At 41.5% G+C, this 20,763-nt stretch overlaps 4 protein-coding genes across 5 annotated transcripts; 2 read left to right on the top strand and 2 right to left on the bottom strand.

Moving 5' to 3' along the window:
- The first annotated feature begins 4,137 nt into the window (after positions 1 to 4,137).
- On the top strand, positions 4,138 to 6,970 carry LOC108069374 (ATPase ASNA1 homolog). Its single transcript, XM_044393135.2, has 4 exons — positions 4,138 to 4,350; positions 4,429 to 4,546; positions 6,028 to 6,468; positions 6,530 to 6,970. Exons 1-4 carry the CDS (start codon positions 4,238 to 4,240, stop codon positions 6,866 to 6,868), a joined length of 1,011 nt encoding a protein of 336 aa, XP_044249070.1. The 5' UTR covers positions 4,138 to 4,237; the 3' UTR covers positions 6,869 to 6,970.
- Positions 6,924 to 9,141, bottom strand: Gpo2 (Glycerophosphate oxidase 2). The gene has a single exon (XM_017159432.3). The coding sequence runs from the start codon at positions 9,139 to 9,141 to the stop codon at positions 7,006 to 7,008; it is 2,136 nt and encodes a 711-aa protein (XP_017014921.3). The 3' UTR covers positions 6,924 to 7,005.
- An 82-nt stretch (positions 9,142 to 9,223) lies between these two features.
- On the bottom strand, positions 9,224 to 11,776 carry Cyt-b5 (Cytochrome b5). The gene is made up of 2 exons (XM_017159433.3): positions 11,592 to 11,776; positions 9,224 to 9,851 (listed from the first exon to the last, which is right to left on the bottom strand). Exons 1-2 carry the CDS (start codon positions 11,709 to 11,711, stop codon positions 9,567 to 9,569), a joined length of 405 nt encoding a protein of 134 aa, XP_017014922.1. The 5' UTR covers positions 11,712 to 11,776; the 3' UTR covers positions 9,224 to 9,566.
- Positions 11,777 to 12,555: 779 nt separating this feature from the next.
- Positions 12,556 to 20,763, top strand: Drat (Death resistor Adh domain containing target). Of its 2 annotated transcripts, none has more exons than XM_070213353.1 (3): positions 12,556 to 12,790; positions 18,212 to 19,030; positions 19,756 to 20,763. In XM_070213353.1, exons 2-3 carry the CDS (start codon positions 18,303 to 18,305, stop codon positions 20,171 to 20,173), a joined length of 1,146 nt encoding a protein of 381 aa, XP_070069454.1. In that variant the 5' UTR covers positions 12,556 to 12,790; positions 18,212 to 18,302; the 3' UTR covers positions 20,174 to 20,763. The 2 variants fall into 2 exon arrangements, with proteins under 2 accessions (XP_070069454.1, XP_017014933.3); XM_017159444.3 differs by lacking the exon at positions 12,556 to 12,790 and adding an exon at positions 16,498 to 16,737.

Genomic DNA, 20,763 nt, shown 5'->3' on the forward strand with positions numbered 1-20,763 from the left:
GTCAATCTGCTGCAACTGGAGCGGCGAGGTCCTCGAAGTGCACTGCTCAACGGTTAAGGCCCAATTCAAAGTCACGGCCAAAAGCGACGGCCCCGGGCAGCAGCTAATCGAAATTCCACAATGTAGTGTCGCTTTCGCTGGAAATTTATGCAGAAATGCGAGCTGTGAGTCAGCGGGATTTCTGCGAGAAAAAACTGACTGACGCGCTGACAGCGAAGCTCGGAAAACTCCGTTGCCTGTTGCATGCCACCAAACACCCATCGGCTGAGTGGCAGCTCGCCGTGGCGTTAATAAGAACCTTTTCCATGGAAAACCCGACCTCAATTGCCACTTGAACTGGGAGTGCGCACAATGCTGTTGTTTAATGAAAGCTTTCATCACCGGTTGTCCATTAAGTTTGAGTCTAAACAAACACCTGGACCCCCTAGGAAAATCCCTGATTGTTAATCACACTAGAGTCCTGCCTGGGGAAACAAAGGATAGAGTCCTAAATCAACGTGTACGACACGCAGATATTAGGGAACTAAATACATTAATCCTATAAATAGAGGACTACACTCGGTGTATTTTTAGTAGCAGAAATTAATGTTGCATATCTATTATTTTATTTAACCAAAATTTAAACCGTTTAAAAATTAAGTATATGATATAAAACCAACAAAATAGTGGCCTTAAACAAATGAAACCCCAAATTTACTAAACGTCAGAGTATTTTCAAAATAAAATTAAATTTTAGCATAAATATTTGATACGGGTGGTTTGAAGTATTGATATTGATTGATCTCACATCGGCTAAGAGTTTCACTAGTCGAAAAATATTATTTTTTATCCACAGATTAGTTTTTGTATTGTAACATGAAATCAAAGTTTCTCATACTTTAAAGAAAATGGTAGAGATTTAAAAAATAAAAGTTAAGCATTTGGGTAATGAAATTAACTGATGGTCAAAAAAGAATCTTGGTCGGAGCAACTGTTCATAATTTTAAAATCAAAAAGTTAATTTAAAACTAAGTCCCCAAAGAATGGGGAGTTCTAAATATTCACTTCATTAATGATTTGACCTTTTCCGAACCTAATTTCAGGTCAAAAAAGCCATTTCGAAATTACAATAACTTTAAGTGTTAAGCACATATAAGGTGATTTATTCCTCTTCGTAAGTGTTGTTTTTGGAGCTGTTTGGGGCTACTGGGGGAAAGTCTTAATTTGTAGTAAGGCCCCCAACGCCTAACTATCGCTCTTTCAAAATATAAATCTTTGAGGATAATGCTTCCATTGTAGACAAAATCAAGGTTTACTCCTTTCCGAGTAAAAGCATGGTTCGGTTTAACTGCAAAATTAAAGCTATTCTTATACCATTATTAATTAAAATGATGGTTTTATAATGCTTCTGTTGTCGAGTTCTGCAGACAATATCAAGGTTTTAGTTGGCCCTGGCCCCGCCCATTCTGGAGCCGTGGGATAATGGGAGTGCAGCAAGTTGCCGACGGCAGCGAGAATTGCCATAAGGACTCTAAAACTTTCCACTTGCCACGCCGCACTAATCGGATTTAATTTAATTAGTTGCTCAAAGGCAGCGAGCTGCAGAAAGTGGAAAATGCCGGCGGCAACAACAGCTTCAAGGAGTGCAGGAGACAAAGCACTTTTTCATTATAATTTGCCAGACAGAGAGGGCTGATGCAGATGGCCGCATGTCGCGCGGCAAATTGTCAGGTGCTAAGCTTTGATAAAGTGCGCACTCAAAGGACTCGAAGGACGACGAATAAAAAAAAGCCCAGCTCGGCCAGGTGAAAACTTTGCGAATTGCCCCCAAACAAAACGCAGACAGAAACATTTATTAAACGCGGGAGCGAGTGGTGCCCATTTGTTTGTATGTTTGTTTTTATCCGCAGCCAAAAAACGCACATGGATCGTTTATGCGAAGCTGATTTGGCTAATATAACTGCAAAGTTCTTTAAGTTGTTTAAGTTCTTTCATGTCCATGATCGACAAAGCTCATAAAATGAAAGTAATAAAATAATTCGAAAAAGGATAAATCAACTTTTCTTATTTTAATTTGTGTTTTTCAGTTTGATAATAAGGGAATTATTTTAAAGTGATCTAATTCCTGATCTTCTGCGCCTGAATCAGAATAATTTATTTTCTATACGTAATTTTCTAAAAATATTTAACTAAGACAAGAAGTTGATTAAATATTTTCAACAAATATTAAATGAAGTTTTCAGAATAACGACTTCAGGATTTCCAATGCATAAACCCAAACGGACTATTCTTCTTCTCGCTCTCTCCCACCCCAGGTCAAAGTTTCTCGTTGAAAGTTTCATATGGGAAATAACGGGAAAAGCCTTCGGGTGGGGGGGGGGGGGGGGGGGTGGCGGTGCTCAGGTAACGGTAACAGAAACGTTGCCATCGCTGATTTCAAGCAAATTGGCTGCTCACTCGTATGTGTAGCTTGAATGTGTCTGTGTGAGTTGGGTTTTTTGTTTATGGAAAGTGTTATTGTTTGACTTTGAACTTTCCGCTTGTTTGCTGTCCTTACGCTTTCCTGTGTGCGAGTGTGAGTGTGTGCCTGTGCTTTGGACCAAAGCCGAGAATGGCCCAAACAATATAATAAAATTTAATGCGCTCATATTTCATGGGCCAACAAACGCACGCAAGCACACAGACTTGCGAAAAGCGGATTTCGAAAACCCAGGGCTGGGCAAATACATAAATCATCCAGCCAACTTTATCACTTTATTTTTAAACGCTCTGCCAGAATGATTGAAACGTTTCAGCCGAATAAAATGGATTTACATACACAAGTACATATGTGGCCGAAAAACGTTTGTTTTTTACCCAAGCGATTTACTTTACTTCATTTCAATTCCACTTTTTACTGCCATGAATGGGTTTTCAATAAACCCTTCTGTGATAACAAAAATCAGGTATTTTTGGTTGATATATTTATTTTCAGCTTGGCGATAAGGCAAGTCAATATCTACAAATTGGACTGTCAAGTGTTTATCATTTTACCATTAATTAATGTGATATTAATTTGGCAGCTTTCACAGGTGAAAGAAATACTTTCAATTGCGACCTTTGATAAAATACTTCGCATTCAAAATCGATTAAGATAAACTTTTCAAGGTACACTGTAAGTTATTTAATTTTCTAATCGAGTGAAATTTATTTGCCATTCCAAACTCGTTTTAAGATAAGAGATCTTTTCTAAAACGTATAATAGTATAAGTAATAAAATAATAGTAATTATTATCAAAATAAATCGTGCTATTTTTGCGATATTATAAATTAATAAAATTATAATTATTATTTGGGTAATTTGTAATAAATAACTTGTAAAAATCAAGGCATTAAATTTTAAAAACGTTAGTTAATAACATTGTAATGCCAAAATTAGAGAGTTTAAAAATTTACTCTTACTTACATTAATATTATTCATATTTGCAATTCCGTCTAGCTTTCCGGATAAGTTTTACTTTACAGAACGCACAGTGTGTCACAGCTTCCGTATTTCGCGATAAGGAAAAATCTTTATTTTATTTAAATCGAGCTCAGTGGGCGAGAAAGCTTGGTAATGGACGGAAATCGGTGGGGTTTGGGGTGTAACAGGGAATAGCGCGATAATACTGGAAATCGAAATAATAAACGCACTGCTTTTAACGCGTAGACACTAAATGGGAGGTGTTTTCGCAACTATTTTTAGTAGTCCACAGCTATACGAGTTTGTTCTTTTGTTGTTCGCATTTTCTCGCCGACGCTAGGGTTTTGATAAGCTCGCGATTTGCACAATTAACAGTAGTGGGCTGCGATGGCGCGGGAAACGCGGTGGCGGGACAAGCATCCGCGGCACTTATTGTGATTTTCTTGCGCTGCGAGCGCGCTTTGTGCATTTAATAAAAGAGGCAGAGCTTGAGAAATTTACGCAGCAAAGCATTCGTAATGCTGAGAGTTTCATTTAGTTTTGATCTTCACTTTATAGCGCTACCGATTAAGTCTCACATTTGAAATGATATTGTTAATTTTTATTCGTTAGGCCCATTTGAAATTTCCGTTTGGCGCCCAAAAGTAAATAGGCAACCCTGCTCGTGAGCAGCTGTTTCCCTTGCCTATCGATTGCCATTTCGATAACCGCTTTGCCGCTATTCCAGCATACCAGCAGCGAACGGTCATACTGCTCGCCAGAAAAATTGCAATTAATTTCACTTAATTTCCTACGTGTCTCGCTTTAGTTGGCATTATGGTCGACAATTTGGAGCCGCTGGAGCCCAGCCTGCAGAACCTCGTCGAGCAGGACTCGCTGAAGTGGATCTTTGTGGGCGGAAAGGGTGGCGTGGGCAAGACGACGTGCAGGTAAAACAACAACAAGCCAGCTTTCTTGGCCAAAAACCAATTTGTAGCACAAAATAAAATATGTGGTTTATTTTGTAGTTCCAGCCTGGCCGTTCAGCTGTCGAAAGTGCGGGAATCGGTGCTGATTATATCCACAGATCCGGCGCACAACATATCGGATGCCTTCGATCAGAAGTTTGCCAAGGTGCCCACAAAGGTATGTGGGTGGGAAGCTCCAGGAAGTCGGAGAACTGATGTCACTCCTTAGGTGTTAAGTGGGATCCATGAAATCCATGACTGTTTCTGTACTGCTCCCATTCAAAACATTAGGAAAAACCATGTTATAATGATAAAATACCTTAATTTCTTGCGAAAACCACTAAGAAACTTCAGGAACTCGGAATCCTGAGGTCATTACTTGAATTAAATCTTGATTTCTATTAGATAGTGGTATAAAAGAATCGAATCCATCTCTGTTCCTATACTGAACCCATAAAAAACTATAGAAAAACAATGTAAGAGGCATAGAACAATCTATAGACAAAAGGCAAAGTCAAGAAATTCGTAAAATTATGATAACAACCTTTAAATTCATTAATATTTAGTGTATTACATTTTTTATCATCAAGAACTCCACAAATTTAAAAACAATGCAAGTTTACTTTAGATAGTGGGATAAATTAATCTAATCCATCTTTTTTCCTGTACTGAACCCATGAAAAACTCTAGAAAAACAATGAAAGAGGCATAATCATAATCTGTATATGGGAATCATATGGGCACTTCCAAAAAAAAGTCCACCAAGCCAAAAACCTTGAAACTTGAATAAAACATATTTCTACATGATTTTGCCCCGATATTAGTTTCCAATTAGTTGGATACTGAGCTTAACTACAAATTTGGAGTATAGTTTGATTAGTTTTATGACAAACCCCACCAATATACGCAAAAATCAGTTTTTGGCTATTTTTTGTTATTTTTTGGACCTGTCTTCTGTTGTAAATTTATCCTATAGGAATGCTAATATGTGACATTTTTCTGTACTGAATGCGTCATTCACATGCTAAACTATTAAGTTAAAAGCAAAACATCCAGCAATTGAGAGATAGAGGTAAAGAAATCCGCTTTACAAAACAGTCGGAAAAAATGTCCCGAGCGACATGTCCCGAGCGAATGTGGTTGAAACTGCATAAAAAAAAAACGGCAAAGAATTTTTGAGTGAAACCAAAAGCATTTCACAGCGACATGTTTGAACAACATTCTAAAAAAAATCGCATTCAAATATTCCATCAGAATTCGCTAATTTCTGGTGTTGTATGAACTTCCCTGAAATCCACTTCTATTTTTGTCCCGAGCGAATACGGCAGTTTTTTACCGATATCTTAAAAACTAAAAGTGGTACAAAATCAAGATTTTTACCAAAAATTGAGCTTGGGAAGAGTGAAAAGAAAAGCCCATAATTAAAATCCATTGTTTTACAATTTTTTTTTCAACTTTAAAGGTGTGCAAATGTCCCGAGCGACATTTTGGAAGTGCCCATATCATATCATATGGGGTAACATTTAAATTCCTTTAATATTTAGTGTATTAAATTGTTTATAATCAAAAGCTCCACAAATTTAAAGCCAACTGCAAGTCATTTAAATATGATTACCATTAAATTGATTTAATTAAACCCCATTCCTATTCTGCCCCCAGGTCAATGGCTTCGACAACCTGTTCGCCATGGAAATCGACCCAAATGCCGGACTCAACGAGCTGCCCGAGGAATATTTCGAGGGCGACAACGAGGCGCTGCGCGTGAGCAAGGGCGTCATGCAGGAGATGATCAATGCGCTGCCGGGCATCGATGAGGCGATGAGCTACGCGGAGGTGATGAAGCTGGTCAAGGGCATGAACTTCTCGGTGGTGGTATTCGATACGGCGCCCACGGGGCACACGCTGCGCCTGATCGCCTTCCCCCAGGTGGTGGAGAAGGGTCTGGGCAAGCTGCTGCGGCTCAAGATGAAGGTGGCGCCGCTTCTAACACAGTTCGTCTCCATGCTGGGCATGGCGGATGTGAATGCGGACACGCTCTCCCAGAAGCTGGACGACATGCTGCGCGTGATCACCCAGGTCAACGAGCAGTTCAAGAATCCAGTAAGTAAAATGTAGGTTTATAATCCCCACAACTTCTAATCACCAATTTCTACTCCAACAGGATCAAACCACCTTCGTCTGCGTCTGCATAGCCGAGTTCTTTTCGCTCTACGAGACGGAGCGGCTGGTCCAGGAGCTGACCAAGTGCGGCATCGACGTGCACAACATCATTGTGAATCAGCTGCTGTTCCTGCAGAACTCGCACGACTCGTGCAGCATGTGCGCCTCCCGCTTCAAGATCCAGGAGAAGTACCTAGACCAGATTGCCGACCTCTACGAGGACTTCCATGTCACCAAGTTGCCGCTGCTCGAGAAGGAGGTGCGCGGTCCGGAGAGCATCCGCTCCTTCTCCGAGAACCTGATGAAGCCCTACGAGCCGAAGGAGAAGCCCAAGGAGTAGCCCTACCCTACCCGTCCGTTTGTAAGTTTCCTTTCCCCCCAGTTTGTGCGTGAAATAAATTTGAGTTGAGGCAGCGATTCCTGCCTCTACGTGTAATGTCGAGACGCTCAATGGATTCTGATTTCGAAAGATACACTTTAAAGACCGCCACCGGCCCGCTCCATTTGCACCACGAAGGGAATGTTGCTGTTGGCCTGCATCTGTTTTTTGTGATCCAAGTAGAGGCGGGCGTAGCGCAGATACTCGGTGTCGCCCTGCACAATGGCCGACATGAGCAGCAGGAACTCGTACAGGTTCACCTTGCCCTGGGCATGCACATCGATGTCCCGCAGGACGTTGTGCATCAGGTCGACGGGCACCTCCTTCACGCCCATGGTTTTCATGGCCTTGCAGCAGTTTGCAATCGACACGTAACCCGTTTTCTTCTCATCCAGCTGCCTGAATTGCCCGGCAAACCGGCGCACCTGTCGCACAGACATCTTGATGGGTATGTTCATCTGTGAGGCAGTCTCGTTGGTCAACTGGCCCATCTGGGTGTGCAGAAAAGCGCGCGTTTCGCGGATCTGCCTCTTTGTTTGCTCCCGCGACCATCGCAGCTCCTTGGCCATAATGCTGGCCACCTGCGGTAGAATCTCCTCGGCCACCTGGACATTTAGGAAGGCTACTCTCAGCCGACGGGCCACCATGTCCTCCAGGGTGCAGGCAAAGTCCCGCACGCCCTGCTTCACCTCCGCTTCGATGTACGGGAACTCCGAGTGCAGCCGCTTGCCGAGAATGGGCCAGTTCTTCCCACTGCTGTCCGCATTCACGGCCACCTTAAAAGCATTCGATCCGTACGTTCTAGACAGGTGTTCGGCCACATCGCGCTCCATGCCAAAGTCCTGCACCAGCCGTATGAACATCTTGGGGCTCCAGCCACTCGCTCCGTCCAATTTACACGACTCTGCGGTTACTGAATTCCTTCGCAGCGGCGAGAGATCTCCATAGCGGATGGCCGCATTCACGGTTTTCTCGGACAGCGCTCGAAAGGAAGACCAAGTGCCGCCCACAATGGAGATCATGTTCCTCGGTCCTAGTTGGATTACATGGTTCTTGAGCAGCGTGTGATGCAGGGAGTCGGTTTGCACGGGAAGTGGCTTGTAGCCACCCCAAACGGCCAGCACATCGCACCGACGCACATCGAAATTGGGCGACACAAAGTGTTTGATGCCGTCTAGCAGACTCTGGACATCCGTCTCCGTGGGATGCGATTCCTGGCCGGGATCGGACATGCTAGGCTCATCGCTGGAACCGACTAGAGTGTGATTTTGCCAGGGGAGGAAGAATATAGACCTCCCATTCGGCGTGTGCGGATCAAAGACGCCCACATCCTCGGGACAGTAGAAGCGCGGCAGAACGATGATCGAGGACCAGCTGCGCGTGCACAGAGGCTTGGCCTCCGTATCTTCCATCCGCCGGAGGCTGTCGCTCATGTGGCCCGTGGCATTGACCACCACCTTTGCCCGAATGCTGTACTTTTTCCCCGTCAACTGATCCACCGCCTCTGCGCCCGCCACGTTGCCCTCCTTGTTCTTAATCAGCCGCAGGACCTTCATGTGATTACAGATATCTGCTCCATAACGAGCAGCTGTCAAAGCCACCGAGAGGCACATCCTGGCATCATCGTGCTGTCCTTCGTAAAAGACGAAGGCGCCGAAGAGCTCCCGCTGCCGCAGCATGGGAAAAACCTCCAAGGCCTCGTCGACACTCAAATACTGGAAGCTCTTGGTGCCCTTGGGAGCCATCAAATGGTAGATCTTCAACTTCAGGTAGTAGAGCGGCGCCTCCCACCAGTGGTGAACGGGCAGGAGGATGGGCACCGACTGGCTGAGATGCGGCGCCAGGTTGCCAATGAGACTGCGCTCCTGCAGGGAGCAGCGAACCCTTCGAAATGCGGCCACATCGAGCCTTGAGATGGCCTGCTCCAGATCCCTGAGACCGCCGTGCAGCAGCTTGCTTGACTTGGAAGAGGTGCCGCTGCCAAAGTCGTTGGCCTCCACGAGAGCCGTCTTCAAGCCCCTCGTGGCGGCATCCAAGGCACAGCCAGAGCCCACGGCACCGCCGCCAATGATGAGAATGTCGTACTGGGTGCGCTTGAAGGCCTCCAGGCACATCTTCCGCGTGGGCAGCTCCCGCTTCATTTGCGGCACCGGCGACGAATCATCGAAGCCGAAGGCGCCGTGGCCCAGCTTGGAGCTGCCCAGCATCAGCGCCATCTGAAGGATCTTGGCCATGGTGCGACACTCAATTTTGACTTTATCTCTATGGGGAGACAATATTTTAATGATCTACAAAAAACTGACAATTTCGACGGGCTTCTTTTCTTTTGGAAATATGTTTAATGTACATACATGTGAATTAAAACGTTCCGTTGTCGCGTTTTGTGCCTCAAATGTTGGAATATCAATGGGAAACATAACTTTAAAGTCTAGACCCGCCGTCTGAAGGAATTACATGTGTAGAGGGGTGTACAAAAATGCCAAATGCCAAAATTAACATTAAAACTTAGCACAAAATTTACTATAAAAATCGTTCCCGCTCCGCTGGCCCACTGCACCTCCTCCTGCTCCTAATCCTTGACTTTTGAGCTTACATAGATTAACTTAGTGACTCCGGAGCGGGTGGGAAAGTCTCTGCTGGGCACTGGGGGACAGGACTACTACTGCTTGGCACCGCCAAAGAAGAACTTGTAGAAGAGCGTGGCCACCAGGCAGAGCACCAGGGGCACCAGCCACTGCTTCACCGAGCTCTCCTCGCCCTGCTGCTCCGTGCTCCAGGTGGGCTCCGACTTCTGGGCCACGCTGGTCCTTTCGCTCTCGACCAGCTCGCCGATTTTGTACTTCTTCATCATGTCGCGGGCATCGTTGCTGTGGCCAACGTCCTCGAAGTTCTCCGTGGCATCCTTGCCGGCCTGCTCGATGAGCACCTCCTCGCCACCGGGATGCTGGGGAGGAACGAAAGCAAATTCAAGATAAATATTCGCATAAATAAGTGGTGGATGGTTTTTGAGAAAATGGTAATGGGCGTCTGACCCTGAATATAATGGATCGACAGGCGGTGGGGATCGTTTCCAGGTGCGAAGTCTGGAATACTCTTTCGTAACATCCGTTTACCATAGTTTACATGTTCGTCACGTTTGTTAAAAGTAGGAATAATAAAGGGGCAAGCATTCTGTGCTAAAATAAAATATATTTACTGGATAAAAATACTGTAAATAAAATAAACTAATTCCAACTATCGAGAACTTAGTGATATAAGTAATAAAATCCAAAAAAAACTAACCGAAATGGTAAGTTACAGGGGTTGAGTCATAAAATTTCGGCTGTTTATATGTTTGTGATAATAACTTTGTATAATACATTTTAATGGAACTTTGTACTATATCTTAAAGTCATATTTAACTGCGGTGAGTCAAGTATGATGTAATTATTGTTATTAATTGTTGTCAGAGGCAAGCAAGTTGTTACACCTTAAATAGAGCTCTTATTTTAATTACGGCTAAATGATAAGCCAAGTCACTTTTTATCTTAATTTAAAAGCATACAATGTTTATCTTGAAAAATATTTAAATTATGACTCGTTACAAACGTTAAATTTATGATATGCCGCTAACATATTCTAAACGATTAACAATTTCTATTAAGGTTTGTATTATCAGAGCTGATAAGTCGCAGCAAGAATTTTCACCATATTTTGAAGGATTGCCTTTTCATATTAGTTCGCTACTAACATTTATTTTAAAGAACGATAAAGCTGCTGTTTTGATAACGATCCTATGACGGGCAAAAATAGTAATTTTCACCATTACCTAGTTATATTGAGTTACCCTTTAAGAACTCCAGACAAAGACCTTTGAATCTGAAAGTCTAATTTGCTATTTGTCTGGAGATGCTGTACGTAGATGTGCGGATATAGGCACTCCAAAATAAAGGCAGAGTGCAAAGCAGATCAGATTAGGTACATACATGTTTAAAACATGGACTGGAAACTTTGGAATGGAATTATTAATGGTTGGTCACCCTCACTATTGTTATTTTGAGGTACACAAAGTGCAACGTCATCGTTAGAACGTCGTTTTCGCGGAGCTTATCTTATAAGAGTAGTCGGATCCTACAGATAGCATGCACATGGGTAGTGCTGCGTCAGGGTGAACCATCTTTCGGAACCGGCAGTCGGTTCGGTGCACTTGCATAAGAATATAAATCCAAATTCAAATGCGAACCCATAAATCAAATGAGATGCAAATGCGGATTTCGCCTAACACTTGACCCCCGTCGCACTCACACACACATATGCAGATGGGTATGCAAATGGATAGTTTCGCCATGTGGAGCGTGGAGCTCTTTCAAAACTCGGGGAGTTTCGTCAGGCGAAAGTTTCGACGTCGCTGGCGAATCTACGAAATCCGGACGCAGGTCAACCGCTGCCCGGGGTCAAAGTACAGGTCTAATTACCCAGCTGGATTTCTCACACGCACACAAAGTCGGTACACTGGAATTCCGGGCACACATGTGTCTACGTGGGCTTAGGGGTTCGGCCCTATCGACGCCATTAGCTCATCGGAATGAAAGCGTAGTGGAACCCAGATAACGCCTAATAACACCCCGATGACCCCCATTCGGCAGGTGCATGGGCGGCGGCGGCGGGGGGCCCTCAACTACGACGCGTTCCACGCGATTCTCACCTCGTTCAGGAAGGCGGTGACGTCGTAGATGCTGTTGTGGATGAGCAGCCAGGTGTCCTTGTTCGTGTTGTGCTTGGCGACCTCGGCCCGCGTGAAAGTCTTGGTTCCCTCGCTCGACATGGTGATCACTTGTTGATTTCTGCTGCGCTTTTGATTTGTGTCACGGAAACAATCGGTTGTCCAGCCTCGCCAGGGTTGTCAGATGACAATGTTTTCCACACCTATTGGCTGGGATGCGGTCATACTGGCGGGGCATGGTCACCCTACAAGGCGTTTCCACTGCGTTTAACACTTTTAACACTTTAAACTTTTAATTTTAAAGGTAGTTAATATTAACTTCTTTTGGCAAAATTTATGAAAATATAAGACAATTAGTGATATAAACAGAATTTGTATGATTTTTCTACCTTTTCGGTATAGCTTAGAAGAGGTGCAAATGCTTTTATAAATGGCTTAAAAATATTGCTTGTAAACTACTTTTGTCGCTCCATTTAACTTTCTAATTCTAGTTTAATAAAATAATGTTAATTTATGGATGTGGGGAACTAAAAATTAAGCAACATCAATCATAGCTTAAAAGTTTGGCTAATCAATTTAGTTAACTAGCTAGTTCGATAGACAGAAATAAGGCAAAACGCCAAATCAAGTGGAGAACCACTATTTTCCTATCGATACGGAAAAAGTATTATATACTTTTGGGATGCACAAAGACCAGTGTTAGAAAATGCATTATTTATTAGGGCGCCCATTTGAAAATGCAGAAATACAGTTTAATAAACAACATAAATAAATCAAAATGTAAGAACAAAATCCATAGGAAAAAGTAGTTTCATCAAAATAAATTATCTCTTAAGTATGCTGCTGAAACGAACTGGTTCTTTTAGAACAAAGAAACACCTTTCTTCCCATCAACAAAGACTGCGCAGACTCAGGTCTTGTATTTACACTTAAACCCTGCCTTTATTTCGCACTCGGCAAAGGAGACTTCAAAGTCAAACGTATCCTGCTGTACGCCGTGCGGCTGCGGTGCTCCTCAAATAAAAACAGTCGACAGGCAGTGTAAAGAGTTTTACAAAAGTTACAGCGCTGTCCAGGCGTTTTGAACAAGCACTATTAAAGTTAACAATTATTTAAACATAGATTGATAAGTGACGGCGAGAGTGTTTTTGATACACTAAGCTTTTAACTTTTTTACCAGGGTAAGTCGCGAACAAATCCATATTACGCAATTGGCATCCTGGAGTGGTGTACGTGCAGGTTGCCATTTTCTTCGAAACAACTTCCTTTCTGGGGTAGACATCCTTTTCTTTCCGGTATTCCACATTTCTAGAGCGTAGTTTCATAGCTCGGATTTAAATGGGACATACACACGAAAATATGTTTTGAAAAAGGTTTTTCCATTTTCAATGCCCTTGGATCTCAATCCATGCGTGCCGTAGAGTCCCGAGGGTAAACAACTCTTATAGGGGCCAATCCAAAACTCAGTTAAGTGCCCCGTAAATCATTGAGTTTGTTTGTGTCTTCACAAGTATCAGAATATAGGCTCCCGTATCGTGGAACACTGACTTATCAGCACCTGGAGATTTGACTTGGCAATAAACACTTGCGAATAGCGTCATAACACTAATGTGGACTTCATCTTAATCCAATAACATAATTTTTGTGTATCCCTTGTACATACCATTTTAATGGATTAAACTTCCAAATTGTTCTCACAAGTTTGATTGATGACTTGACATAATCGAGTTTAGACTAAAAGGAAATCTGGGTGTGGCGTGTATAAATTTATAGTTATATTTACTCCAACATGCTTCAAATATTATTTAGCCCATTAAGACACAATCAGGCGCTGTAAATTAGTACCAAGCGTGTGGAGCTGAAAACAAGGAAAAAATAAGAAAAACAAAGTCGGAAACTCAAATCTCGGTTGCGATCGAGGGAATTAACTGTTAATCGTATTCACACAAAGGTTCTAAAAATAGCCCCATTTGCCCTGCTCCTGCATTCAATTTTTCACACAGAGTTCACTCCGGTTGGCCGACAGCGATTGCAATATAATTTAATGTCTCATTGCTGCATAATTGCTTACATTTTCCAATCCGGGATAGGAAAACAACAGTGGTCCACATTTTTTGGCGCGACAGCCCCACAAAATTTGCATTTCCAATCCATCATTAGACTTGATTGATTCCGTCATTAAATACAATTGACTGGAATTGACCAACAAATGTTTTTAATTCAAGCGCAGCGCCACGGCAATAACAAATAAATAAATAAATAATTCAGTAAATATTTTGCTCGTGTGCTGATCTTTTGATCGCGATGAGGAGATCGGGGGATATGTCTTTGGGGACAGATTTTAATTGGGCAAGAGTCGAGGTCCGAGTCCCAGCTTTTAATTGAAGACATATTGTTTTTAATTATTGCTTATGCGAATTTCGCTTATCGAATTTTTATGGCACTTTCGCTTTTGCCTTCGACCAGATGTTTCAATAACTTTCATACATATGTATAAATGTATGTATTTACATTAAATAATTATTTATTTTAGTTATCGAGAGACTTTCATTTATCTTTTGAAAATAAAGTTCCATTTTATAATTACATTTTTTTCGCACTGATTTCAGTTAAACCGAAATGGTTCATGCTTGGAGATATCAAGTATCTAAAGGTGAAACATTTTAAGTCCATTTTGAAAACTTTCAAAGTTTTTCCAAAATAATTTGGTTTTCAAGTGCAATATTGCAAGATTTCAATCTATGTATTTTTTAAAATACTCTCGTATGTGTACAATTGTAGAAAAAGATACACTTTGATAGTAATGAATCCAATTTAAATATGGTAATTCCTTTCGACAATGTTAAAGGAAGAAGAACTGATTCGTAAGACAACAATTTGTTTCAGTGCAATTTGGAGGCTGTTGATTGAACCCGAAAAAAGCAGAGATACATTTTTGGTGTCAGGATGCGAATGTGTAAAATGTAACTGCGTAAATGTAAGGCGTATTTATAGCGCTTTATTTACGCATTGTTGTTGTGTGGAATAAAGAAAGAACAACAACAAAGGCCCACGCACCAAACAAAGAATCTCTATCTCAGAGATTCAGATATTCTATCTCTGCATTTGTTAGTCCGTTGGAAGGAGAGAGTGAGAGTGTCAGAAAGAGAGAGCGAGATAATAAAACAAAAACAAAGCTGCGTCAGCTGGCTCTCTCTGGAGAGAGAGAGAGAGCAATGCCACTCGGCCAGTGCGTGATTATCATGCACCGAGCACGTGTACATGACTTTGGTTTTGTTTGAGTTTTCTACCTCCCCCTCCTCCTCACCCTCCTCCCCCTTCTCTCAACGTTTCATTACCATACAAACATCCACCGTTCCTCGGTCCACAAACACAAACAACAAGCAATCGCAAACAGATAGAGATACATAGATACAGCACGCTCTCAGTTTGATGCACTGCTGGAATACAGTGGTACTTTCATAGTTACAACCAACAATTTGTAGAATATTTTTAATGTTTTCGTTATAGTAAAAATTGTTAAGTATAAACTGAAGTTGTTTCAGTAAAATGCTTACATTCCCTATCTTATAGAACGTTCGTTCTATAAAAGATTCACCGTCTATGGTATCTAAATACATATGTATGTATGGGGAGCGCCATAAGTTGTTTGTTTATATTGCTTTCAAATCGAGGACACACGACACATTTTAATTGTAAATAATTCTACATTCTATATTCTCAATTATCAATTCGAAACTATCAGTTTGATTGTTATGATCTGTTGCCACCCGCCGAGAATCCGAATCTCCGACGTGACTAATGGGGCATCCTCCTCCTGAAATCACCCACAGCATCGTTAGAAAAACATTTTGTCATCGAAAGTTCTATAAACAATTTTGACGGCCGCCTGGCAACGAAATCTAGGTTGTTTCCGTTCTTCGAGAGGGTTTTCGACCAGCTCCTGAACTTTGTTTTGGCCATAAATCTGTCGCACGCGTTGGCCAAATGCATTTGTTGTTCTTTATTAAATTGTTATGATTGCCCCTGCTTTTGGTGTGTTTGTTTTTCTCTCGACTACTGCGTCCTCGGTGTTAATTCAAATGTGTAAACAAAAGATAAACAACAATCTCGTTCTCATACACTGGTAGAAAACTGGGGCTTTTTAATGACAAATATGTGAGGATATGTATAAATTCCTAAATGGTATCTTTTAAACATATTGCAATGGGAAGATAAAAACAAAGTTTGTTGACATTCAAATTATAAATTAGGATCTTTATCTCTCTTTTTTGTATTTTCCAGTAGTGCAAGCCAAATGGCTAGCTAAAAATAAATATGAAATGTTCTCAATTCACAAAATATTGAAATGCATTTCTATAGATGCGAAAACGGCCATGCAATCCGCACGAATGAATAAACTCATTTCAAATGTTTCACGCATTCCCTGCGTGCTGTGTATGTGCTCAGTCAGTGGTGTGTTATTTATTTCATTTTAAATTTTAAGGGGTTTTAAAGTTTTCAAAAATATACAGAATCCGAATCAGTAAAGTATTCAAAACTCCCAGACCTTTTTAATACCAAGATAAATTTATTATTTAAAGGAATTTTGATGTGCCCCCTTAAAAAGTATCCAAGTCTATTATATTCTTAGAGATCGAAAGGATAATAATAAATTTAAAATAAATTTTAAAGGTATTGTTTAAAAACGTTATTTCAATGCATAATTTCGGTATTAAGAACATTATTGTTTAAAATGTTGTCATTGCTTTGGTAGATTTTTAAATAGTAGTCCACCCCCTTTAGCACGCCCATGTGCGTGCTGTGTGCGTGCGCCTGTGTGAGAGTTCCACTCGTTCCATTTCGTCACCGGCTTTTTTGCTTTTTAGCTGGCGCATCGACTGAAAACGTTTCAGATGTTCTTTGGAAGTGCGCTGGTCAAGACGTGAGAAAATTAGCCGAAGCGAGTGCAGCGAAAGGAAAAATCTAGCCAATTCACCAGTAAAAGTGTTAACCAGTTTACCCCCAGTGCAATAAAAAACAGTAAAAGATAATAAAAGGAAAAGAAAATTGAGAGAAGAGTAACCAAAGACAGCAAAATGCCGGTCGATATATGCAGTCAACAACACAATTTGCTCAGTTCAAGGAGGTAAACTATTAAACTGTGATTGAATTTTTCCATTCCTGTAATTGCATTTTTCAATTACATTAAACTTTATAGGGAGAAACATTTTTTTTACAATTTTTTTTACCTTGAGTTAATGTTAAATGCAGTTAAATGCATTCTTTTTTCAATTAAAAGTTGTTAACGTTAGATGTAAGAAATATTTTAAGCAAACGATTCAGGGTTCGCTCGAAAGATTACGAATTTCATTAAGAAAACTTCCATAAGATTCAATTAGTAGAATAAACAAATTATTCATCATACCTTGGCTAAAATTATAATAAAATATTTTATTGTAATTTTGTTTAAGTAATTGTTTTTAAAAGTGGTACATTTTTTTATTGTTGCAAGTGAAGTGAACTTTGGTAGACTGTCCAACTGACTTCGTCAACAATCCTTATCGGTCTGCAATATGCACTAATTGAAAAGCCAGACACCAGACCAGACTAATATAGATATTGGCGCACGCATTTTATCTACCAAAATGTATGACCCATAAATTGCCAGCTTTCCTCGTATATTAACCAAATCTAATGTCCGATTTTAGCGATAATAGTTATCTGTTAATTAAGGCTTTTGTCACCTCATTGAAGTGAAGGATCCGTATCAGATGGTGATTGGTGATTGCTGTGTCGAATTGTCAATAAATCCGGCATATTTCTGTATTTACCAAAATCTAGCCACTTGACCTTTGAGATATGTGTACTTACACTGTATATATTGTAATTACACCACACAAAAAAGTGGCTAGAACAACAATATTTACATGAAAAAATTCTGAATTGCTGTTGGCATTGAAAATCAAGATTATCATTAGAAGTGGTTGTATATAGGAAAAGCGACCGTAGAATACGAAATAGAACTCGCATATCAAGTTGTGGCATTGAAGTGATTGAGAAGTGCCGAAAACGACCTCGGATATGTATTACATACGGACGTAATCAAACAATCAATGGAGATGGCCAAGAAATAGAATTACATTTTGAAAAAAACTTAAACTTTTCAGGTGAACTTTGTATTTTTTATAGTCTTGGATAAAGCGTAGGAAAATCAGAGTTTATTGACCACATCATATTTAATACAAACAAAATAGCCAAGAAATAGAATAACATTTTGAAAAAACTTAAACTTTTTTTAAAAGATCTTCGGGTGAACTTTGTATTTGTATAACTTATATATTCTTGGGTATCGAAGGAAAATCAGAGTTTATTGACCACATCATATTTAATACATACAAAATCGACAAGAAATAGAATTACATTTTGAAAAAACTTAAAACTTTTTTAAAAGATCTTTAGGAAAACTTAATATTTTTATAGTCCACTTATATATTCTTGGATAAAGCGAAGAAAAATCAGAGTTTATTGACCACATAATATTTAATACATACATAATTATTTTTAGTCCGCTAAATAGAACACCTCTAATGTATATTATCCATTCCTTTGTGCGCTTGCAGTGGAACAACAGATACCTCGTTGTCGTTGAACTCGCTGTCCCTGACTTCCGCTCTGCCGCCAACGGATCCCGATCATCACAACACACACAACATGAACAAGCTGTGCCGCCAAGTGTCAATTGAGTCGCCCGGCCCGGGGGCCAAGAACTGCGTCTTCAACTTCTTCGTGCCCATCGAGGACACGCCGGCGCTGGGCGCCCGCATCCGGATCGTGTGCGCCGGAGCCTGCTACCGTCGACGCGATCGCTCGAACTCCATAACCAGCATGTCGTCGGTGTCCTCGGAGCTGAGCGACTACTGTCCGTCGGTCAACTCGATGTCCTCGCCCGCCCACCAGGGCATCCGGGAGGGCTCCTTCTTCCCCGGCTTCGAGGTGGCCGGCGTGATCGAGTCCCTGGGCTCGGAGATCACCGAGGCGAACAATCGTGGCCTGCGCATCGGCCAGCGGGTCATCGTCTATCCGTTCGACGAGACCCCGGCCGGTTATGCCGAGCTGCTGGTGGTGCCGGATCTGAAGTACGTGGTCCCGATCCCCGACAGCCTGCCCATGGAGGTGGCCGCCATGCTGCCCACAGGCGCCCTGCTCGCCTGGAACGCCGTCTTCAAGGCCCAGGCGGTGGTCACACAGATCCTCAGCCAGCGGGCCGCCACGGAGCCGAAGCGAAAGCCCAAGATCCTGATCGTGGGCACCGGAGGACTGGCGCTCTGGGCCGTGCGCATTGCCTCCTATCACTTTGCCACAACCGGAGCCGACAACGTGGACATCACAGTGGCCAGTCTCAGGGACGAGGGCTTCCGCCTGGCCACGGAGATCAAAAAGTAAGTAAAATGGTCAGGGAAATTATAAACATTTTTAAAAATAACCAATCATAAATCTATTGTTAATCTATTAATTTAATATTATTTTGGGTGACTTAAATTTGTATCGCTTAAATCTAAATCGCTTTAAAATCTAAATTTAGAAAAGCAGTACCCAATAGCGTTGACCAATTTAATCATTATTCATTTAATCTGTTTAAAATCAGGCATTAAAATAGCTTAAACTTGATTAGTTGGCAGTTTAGCAAGTACATTTTAGTACCGTAATAAATATAAATTACTTTTTATAATCAATCATTGACCAATTTAAATTTAAACGCAATACCTATTGATAAACAATCTTAAATGTACAAATGTAAAATATCTCTAAAGGATTTAGCTACATTTTAGATTATAAATCTATAATTTGTAATTAGGATCTATATATTTGTAATTTATTATATAGGTACACAAAAAGAATTTTCCGTAAAATCGATATGGCCATGAAAATTACAGGTCATGCTAAACCCAAATCGTTTTTACATGAAATACTCAAATTTACTTGGCCACATATCTAATTAAAATTGATCTTAAGTAATGTTAAATCGATCTACGTTTCATATCGATTTTTTTCTTAACGTTTCTCACTTAAAATTTGATTGATGATTATTATTATTTTTTTTCCCCTTTGGTTTGGTGCCAATCTTTTACCTCAGAGTACTTATTGTTTGTTTTCCTCCTTTCAGCGTCAGCGTGGTGCAGTGGAACGAATGCCTCTACGAGCCGCAGCTCATCGAGCGCACCAAGGACGTGTGCGGCGGAGCCGTGGACGTGGTGATTGACTTCGGCACAACCTCGAGGAGCCTGCACCGCTCGATGCACTGCCTGTCCAAGGGCGGCGTGGTCCTGATCAGCGACGAGGTGGCCGAGAAGCTGCTGCCCAAGTTCTCGCGGCTGTCGGAGCAGTACCAGCAGGAGATCATCGCCATCTCGAACGGCACCGCCGAGCAGCTGGCGGAGGTGGTGGAGCTGGTGGCCAACAAGAAGATCGAGCCGCCGCCGCACTCCGTGTTCCCCTGCGAACAGGCGGCCGAGGTCATCACAAAGCTGTGCAACTCCGAGATACCCGGACGAGCCATCCTCCGCTTCCACGACATAGAGTAGGCTATTTACCAGGGGGGAGAAGAAAGGAAGGAAGGGAGCCAAGAGATGGCTGCCCATCAAGGCATTAACTCATTCAATATGGATATCTTTTAGCTGTATTCAGAAAGAAACACCCGACAAAACACTGCAACCTGCAACACTCTCGAAGCGGATTCTAAAATGTGCTTATTTTGTAGCCGGCCATTGTTTTGTAACCTTAATTTTTTGGACTGCAGACGGAGAACTCCTCGTTTCATTGATTTAGCGTTTTAAGCAATTTTAGTATTATGTACATATAGATTGTGATTTATTTTATTTGTAAGCAAAAACCCCAAACAAACCCATGATTATACTTTTGCAAAGTCACCCGCAATTACATCACATCACATTATAAGCCGGAATCGAGATTCGGACATGCTTCTTTAATGATTTTCGATTACGTACAAGAACCCAAGCAGAAGCGGATTACAAAATAAATGTTATACATACTATATACAAAATTGTTATGCATGCGATGCAAAATGTTTGATTCAATTGCTTGATGTTTGTACTCATTACGTACCCAACATTATACTCTACTCTTATTCACAAATAAAAACCATGAACTATCA

This window comes from Drosophila takahashii, chromosome 2R (genome assembly GCF_030179915.1).
Source record: "Drosophila takahashii strain IR98-3 E-12201 chromosome 2R, DtakHiC1v2, whole genome shotgun sequence".
Taxonomy (NCBI): domain Eukaryota; kingdom Metazoa; phylum Arthropoda; class Insecta; order Diptera; family Drosophilidae; genus Drosophila; species Drosophila takahashii.